The sequence below is a fragment of the Colobus angolensis genome, unplaced genomic scaffold (genome assembly GCF_000951035.1).
Source record: "Colobus angolensis palliatus isolate OR3802 unplaced genomic scaffold, Cang.pa_1.0 Scaffold267, whole genome shotgun sequence".
Lineage (NCBI taxonomy): Eukaryota > Metazoa > Chordata > Mammalia > Primates > Cercopithecidae > Colobus > Colobus angolensis.
Genome location: NW_012115899.1, coordinates 751,242 through 758,912, shown reverse-complemented (window position 1 = coordinate 758,912; position 7,671 = coordinate 751,242). Strand labels below are relative to the sequence as shown.

The 7,671-nt window shown below is 46.3% G+C and overlaps 1 protein-coding gene across 1 annotated transcript in view; it reads right to left on the bottom strand.

Annotated features, from left to right (window-relative positions):
• Window positions 1-1,984: 1,984 nt before the first annotated feature.
• Window positions 1,985-7,671, bottom strand: part of ITGAE (integrin, alpha E (antigen CD103, human mucosal lymphocyte antigen 1; alpha polypeptide)) — a 92,905-nt gene continuing 87,218 nt past the window's right edge. The window contains exons 30-31 of the mRNA XM_011947507.1: window positions 4,370-4,480; window positions 1,985-2,295 (exon numbers count right to left, since the gene is read on the bottom strand). Coding sequence (XP_011802897.1) covers window positions 2,200-2,295; window positions 4,370-4,480 — 207 coding nt within the window. The 3' untranslated portion in view covers window positions 1,985-2,199. The remainder of the gene's footprint in view (window positions 2,296-4,369; window positions 4,481-7,671) is intronic.

The window sequence follows — 7,671 nt, the reverse complement described above, 5'->3', positions numbered from 1 at the left end:
AAGAGTCAGTGAAGGGAGATAAGGGTGGGGCCGTTTTATAGGATTTGGGTAGGTAAAGGAAAATTACAGTCAAAGGGGGGTTGTTCTCTGGCGGGCAGGAGTGGGGGTCACAAGGTGCTCAGTGGGGGAGCTTTTTGAGCCAGGATGAGCCAGGAAAAGGAATTTCACAAGATAGTATCATTGCTTAAGACAAGGACCGGCCATTTTCACTTCTTTTGTGGCGGAATGTCATCGGTTAAGGCGAGGCAGGGCATTTGCACTTCTTTTGTGATTCCTCAGTTACTTCAGGCCATCTGGGCGTATACGTCCAAGTCACAGGGGATGCGATGGCTTGGCTTGGGCTCAGAGGCCTGACACTAACCATGTCTACACTTAAAAGTGTCTTCCTCCTCACTGAGTAGTTCCTGATGTAGTCCCCTGATTACAACTGCCAATCAGATCAGCACAGCTCAGTAAGTTAATAGAAGGCTTCCCGGTGACAATGGGAATGGGTGTCTTATTTGCAATTTTGAGGAAGTATAAAAGTAGGGGCTTTTATATAATATTGAAAACTTGGACACAACTCCTGAGCACAGCAGGAAAATAACTAAGCAAACTTACCTGTGGGTCTTCCCTCAAAGGCAAATCCCACTGAAACACCCAAGAGTTACAAGGAAGGGGAAAGCCTGTGGCAGCACTGGAAAACAGAGAACAATATAATCAAGTGACCAATAACACAGAGAGATTTCTGAATGGAATGAAGATGATGGAATCAGATCAACAGGGAAGCAGATCGTGCCTAACAGCCTAGCGATGTAACACTGGCAAGGTACGGGGCTCCGTGACAGGGGAATGGGCTGCTGCAACCAAGCCCCAGAAACGACCCAAAGGCAGAGAGAGGAGCCGGGGCTGGGACGACAGGCGGGTGTGAGGCAGGCGGAGGACGGCAGGAAAAGCCCGCCCATTACAGCCAGGCACACAGTTTACTTCCCAGAGCTCTCCAAGTCCTAGTCAAAGAAGTAAGGGTAGCCAAAAGTAGAAATATCAGAAAGACTCCAAATTGCCATTATTTGCAAATAGAATGATCTCCTTAGAAAAAATCCAAAAGAACCAACTAAAGAGTGATTAAAAAAACAGTTTGGCCGGGCGCGGTGGCTCAAGCCTGTAATCCCAGCACTTTGGGAGGCTGAGGCGGGTGGATCATCTGAGGTCAGGAGTTCAAGACCAGACTAACCAACATGGAGAAACCCTGTCTCTACTAAAAATACAAAATTAGATGGGCATGGTGGCGCATGCCTGTAATCCCAGCTACTTGGGAGGCTGAGACAGGAGAATCGCTTGAACCCAGGAGGCAGGGGTTGCGGTGAGCCAAGATCGCACCATTGCACTCCAGGCTGGGCAATGAGAGAGAAACTCTGTCTCAAAAAACCAACCAACAAACAAACAAAATCTCAGCAAGTGGAGTAGAAAGGCAATTCTATAAAGATATCAATGCTCCCAAACTTAACCTGTATGTTTAAATTAAAACCTCAAAGGGTTTCTTTTGGAAATCTGAAAAATTGATACTTAAGAATTATCTGAAAGGATACAATTGATGATTTTTTTGTTCTGTTGTTTCTGAGACGGAGTCTCGCTCTGTCGCCCAGGTTGTAGTGCAGTGGCACGATCTCGGCTCACTGCAACCTCTGCCTCCCGGGTTCAAATGATTCTCCTGCCTCAGTCTCCCTAGTAGCTGGGACTACAGGCGCCCACCACCACGCCCAGCTAATTTGTGTATTTTTAGTAGAGACGGGGTTTCACCACGTTGGCCCAGATGGTCTCAATCTCTTGACCTCGTGATCCGCCCGCCTCGGCCTCCCAAAATGCTGGGATTACAGGTGTGAGCCATCGTGCCCGGCCACAATCTATCATTTTTTAAAAATAAGAATGAAAACTTGCCCTATCAGGCAAAATGTACTGCAAATCGTAAGTAATACCGTGTTTCCAGATTAAAGGCACTACTATGAAGAAAAGTGTAACTTTATTTAATACCAAATGTTTCCCAAGTTTACTTTTTGCACAATGCACAGACCCTTTGGGGACAATGCGTGGTTAAAAACTAATATTCTACAAACAGCTTGATGCTGCTGTCCATCATCCTGAAGGAAAAAGTATTCCGAAGGATGCTGGGTCTCCAAGTCCCAGGACTGGCTGACAGCCTTTCCCAGTGGACAGCGGGTCCTAATTCTCTTCTTCGAGCAGAGTCTCTGATTTCAGCTGGGCCTTCCTGATGTTCTCCAAGTTCAGTTGTTGATATTTTCTTTTAAAAAAGCCACACTGAAACAACGGAAGGAAAAGTCCAGTGACAGGCCGAAGATTCCCATCTGTTTCAGAAAACCGGCATTCTGGCTGTTGCCTAAATAGCCCCTATATTCCCGTTTCTCATAATCACTATTCCTTTCTCCTACCTTCCTCCGACTCTCTCCCGGACAGTCCAATCCTTCAGGACCTCTGGTGCTCATCCCTCAATCAGAACTGACTCCACCTTCTCTGAACCCTGCCCTCCCGAGCAGCTGAACCTTTTTAACTTATTTTGCAAAGCGTGATAATTTCGGCTGTACTGGATCTGATCTCACTTATGCAAATATACTCAGTAGAGGCTATGATGCTGAAGATAGAAGGAGATCAAGTACAGCTTCCTACGTCAAGCTCACCATCTAGTAGAAGCAGAGATCATTACAATACAGTGTGATGACTGCCGTTTGGAAGGGTTTCCAGAAGGGAGCTCCCAGCAAACGCACAGAAGCCAGCACCGAGGACTCAGGAGTCTCTAGACCACTTTCAGGGAAGAAAGTGAGCGAAGTGAAAAGTCACGGAGGCCCTTCCTGACAACAGCAGCAGCCTATGCATACGCAGAGGCACGAACCTATTTAGGGAACAGTTTGACTTGTTGGGAGAAAACAGCAGGGTCAGGTGCTCATGTCTGTAACCCCAGCACTTCAGGAGGCCAAGATGAGAAGATCGCTTGAGCCCTGGAGTTTGAGACCAGCCTGGGCAATATAGGGAGACCTCATCTCCACAATATTAAAATTAAAAAATTAGTTGGGTGTGGTGGCATGCGCCTAAGTAACAGTCCCAGCTACTCAGAAGACTAAGGCGGGAGGATGGCCTGAGCCTAGGAGTGTGAGGCTGTGGTGAGCCATTATTGTGCCACTGAGCTCCAGCTTGGGGGACAAAGCAAGACCCTGTCTTTTATTTAAAAAAAAAAAGAAAGGCCAGGCACGGTGGTCATGCCTGTAATCCCAGCACTTTGGGAGGCTGAAGTGGGTGGATCACTTGAGGTCAGGTGTTCGAGACCAGCCTGGCCAACATGGTGAAACCCCATCTCTATTAAAAATACAAAAATTAGCTGGGCATGGTGGCATGTGCCTGTAATCCCAGCTACTGGGGAGACTCAGACAGGAGAACTGCTTGAACCTGGCAGGCAGAGGATGCAGTAAGCCAAGATCGCGCCACTGCACTCCAGCCTGGGTGAAGAAACAAGAGTCTGTCTCAAAAAAAATAATAATAAAAAAAGAAAGGCTGGGCGCGGTGGCTCACGCCTGTAATCCTAACACTTTGGGAGGCCAATGCGGGTGGATCACCTGAGGTCGGGTGTTCAAGACCAGCCTGGTCAACACGGTGAAACCCCATCTCTACTAAAAATACAAAAATTAGCTAGGCGTGGTGGCGCGCACCTGTAATCCCAGCTACTTGGGAGGTTGAGGCAGGAGAATCGCTTGAACCCGGAGTGGGGATCGGGGGGGGCGGTGGGCGGAGGTTGCAGTGAGCTGAGATCACGCCACTGTACTCCAGCCTGGGCGCAAAGAGCGAAACTCTATCTCAAAAAAAAAAAGAAGAAGAAAAGGAACACTTAAGGGCAACGAGGGGTAGAGGACAGAGAGGAGAGGATCTTAAATAGCAGTAGAAGAGTTTGCACATTAAGACAGGGGAAGGCAAGGAAAAGATTTCACTAGAGCAACAGCAATCACATCTGTTTTAAGGCCTTTTTTTACCGTGAAGGCCTCTTCCAATCAAGTTACAAATACTGGCCTAGGGTTGACCTTCCAGGCCCTATTTGACTCACAGGTAGCCAAACGTAACAGGAGTAAGTTCTGGGCCTTGAGAATAGGGAGGTGGCAAAGAAATACATATAAAATCACTCTTTATTATTCAATTGGAGTTTTCTCTTTTCAGACAGATACTATTTTACTCATTTGTCTAAATGGGGGTGTGTAGTTGAAGGAGGAGAAAAAAGTGGCCACGCAGCCAGGGCAGCTGCTCTAAGTCAGAGGTTGGCTGTCCTAAGGAGTTCTGTGCCCAAAACCAGAGCCCAGTCTTCCCTCACCGTTATGCCATGAGTAGAACTGACCTTGAACAGGATGACCAGAATCACAATCAACACCAGAAGTCCACCAATGCTGCCTTTAATGATGACAGGCAAAGAATGGTACTTCTGATCTTTCAGGAAGACGACAGTGATCTAGACATGACAAAGAGATGGCCCAATACATCAGGTGAAGGAAATGAGGAAAAAATCCTACATGTTATTTTAAGGAGCAAAATACAAGGACTTGGCAACATCCTGGGTATTGATTAAAACTGATGACACGAAAGCAAAAAGCTAATATTCTCTGATACAGCATTTTAGATCATCTAAAAGTATCCAATTATCCAAATACTTTGTAAGAAACTATTCTGGCCCCTTATCTAGTAGGGCTTGGTCTGTCAGGAGATTGTGACCTTCTGTTAAAGATGCTCTGACAGCCTGAAAGAGGGTCCCGCAGAATGCAGTCTCAACACGGGACTGTGAGGCTGTCACACCGCTACACTGCTCTATGTCCCTGAGCCCCATGCCCGTTCTCTTTAAAATGATGACTTCCTCTCAATGATCTCCAAGTCCTTTCCGACTCCGTTCTGACGGCTCTTTTTGATCTTGCACAGATCCCTAAAGGTTTTGGTAATACATTTTCCCCACACAAAATACGACAAAAGTACTGGTCTTCTCCTCACCAGACTAAAAAGCGTGTATTACCTAAGGGACATAATAAATGCAAAATTATATCCATGTGTACTACTTGCAGAGCTCAGCTATTGGAAGTCATCCTCAGGTTTTGTTTTCCAAAGGCTCTCCCAGTGTCGGGAGTCTAATCTCTCTTCTGGCAGGGCTCAGCTAGAAAGTTCAGGGGTGTGCTTCCTGAGACCCTGGGATGGACCTTCCAAGCTGTGGCCAGAGCAAGTTCCCAGGACTTAGGTGGGGCCAGAGAGCCAACAAGACTTCCCTGCCTGCTCAGAGCACTGAGTTCCCTTCACGTGTATGTTTAAGCGCCAAGGTCAGGGATGCTTTGGAGAGGTTTCTGTACGGGGTGAAGAGCTGGACAAACTTACCTTTAAGGCCTCTTCCAATTAAGTTATAAATGCTGGTCGACCTAAAGTTGACCTTCCAGGTCCTACTTAGATCACAGGTAGTGAACTTAATAGGAGTGAAGTCCTAGGCCTTGAGAATAGGGAGGTACCATAGCAACAAAGACGGAGGAAGAACAGAAAGAGGGCTGGAATCTTCTTCTATAGGAGAAGGAGGGGGACTCGAGAACCTGGGTTTGGGGAGTGAAAGGAAGTCCCAGGGTGACTCGGGAAACAGGCCAGATTTCAGTAGAAGACATATCCCCATTTCTCAAAGCCGCCTCCCTTTATCCTCTTCTAAACCCACAGATTCCCAAAAGTGCCCTGAAGATGCCCAGGTAGAGGTTAAGGGAGAAGCAGGGCACCAGGTACTACTGCTTGCAGCAAACACTGATGCTGGCCTGCCCAGCGGCCACTCTCTCCTTTCTGATTTTATTCAGGAATCATGGTTGGTCTAAGGTGATCATGACACACAGCTATTCTCCTTTGCCAGTGACTACGGGAGATTCAGATCTCACTAATAAGATGTAAGAGGATGTCTCCTGGGAGTTTTGGGAAAATGTTTCATCCCTGAAAAGGGAAGGCGCTTGAAGAAAAATCCAAAATCCTTTTGCTACTGACTTCTTGCTTCCTGTTCTGTATCCTGCCATGTGAAAATATAGCATTTGGAGACGTGGCAACCTTGTGCTGGCCGTGACGGAACGTAGCGCCAACATGGCAGAGTGCAAGGACGAAAGCAGCCAGCCCATCGCCCCAGGTCAGTCTCTCTCGCTGGATAAACAGCATATGGCCTTATGCTGCGTGAGCTGGATTTTCCCTTTCTTGTGGCTGAATTGCATTTGGATAGTTTGTTTATATTCACAGAGTCATTGTCAGTCAGGTGCTTATTGTCAGGAACTACTTAATACTTTGCTTAGGATATTGGATTTAAAGAAAGGAATTTTGCGGAATCCATGCTATAGAAATAAAAGTATCAGTTAAGTAAGAGGGGGAAATACACAAATTTAAAATGTGCACATAAGAAACTTAATAGTAACTCCTCCCTGCTAGGGGCATGGGAAGGGAGAAGTGAAGGAACCATTATTTTTCATTTGGTACCATTCTCTGTACGGCTTAGATTTTCTTGCTATTACTTTTATTTGTTAAAATCTGGGCAGTGCGATAATGGGGCACTTCTATTTCTTCCACATTGTTTTCTGTATTAGCAATACACTACTTAGTTGGGCATGGCGGCTCACGCCTGTAATCCCAGCACTTTGGGAGGTCAAGGCGGGCAGATCACCTGAGGTCAGGAGTTGGAGACCAGCCTGGCCAACATGGTGAAACCCCATCTCTATTTAAAAAAATAAATAAATGGCCGGGCGCAGTGGCTCAAGCCTGTAATCCCAGCACTTTGGGAGACCGAGACGGGCGGATCACGAGGTCAGGAGATGGAGACCATCCTGGCTAACACGGTGAAACGCCGTATCCACTAAAAAAAAAAATACAAAAAATTAGCCAGGCATGGTGGTGGGCGCCTGTAATCCCAGCTACTCGGGAGGCTGAGGAAGGAGAATCGCTTGAACCGGGGAGGCGAAGGTTGCAGTGAGCCGAGATGGCACCACTGGACTCCAGCCTGGGCGACAGAGCAAGATTCTGCCTCAAAAAAAAAAAAAAAAAAGAAAGAAGAGAAAAAAAAAGAAAAAGAAATACACTACTTAAAAATAAAAGGAAACGTTATATTGGCATGTCTAGACAATTGCTCCTTTCTCCTCCTCCAGGGAGGAAAACAGAGGACCTTATATTTAGCAATCCAGCATCACTCTTCTGACATTCCCTCTAGTAGACAATCATGCCTAACTAAAGAGCTCAGAGCTCACAGATAGATCACCTCTGAAGCCATGTCCAGGCAAGTGTCAACAAGAATGAACACACAGGGTAACACACAAAGCATTCAGTCCATAAATCACAGGCATCAGTCTGACTTCTAGTCATACGTTTGCAAAAAGAATTCCAAGAGTTCCAGTATCTAGTCTAAATCTTATAAAAGATTTATGCATTCCTGAGTACTATTTAATACTATAACCAAACACTGATACAGAACACTAAGACAGTTAATATATACGAAAAACAATTTCTTACTTAGGAAATTTTTAAAAAAATTTTTATTGCCGGGCGCGGTGGCTCAAGCCTGTAATCCCAGCACTTTGGGAGGCCGAGACGGGCAGATCACGAGGTCAGGAGATCGAGACCATCCTGGCTGAACTTTCACAGAGGCTTTTACTTCATGTT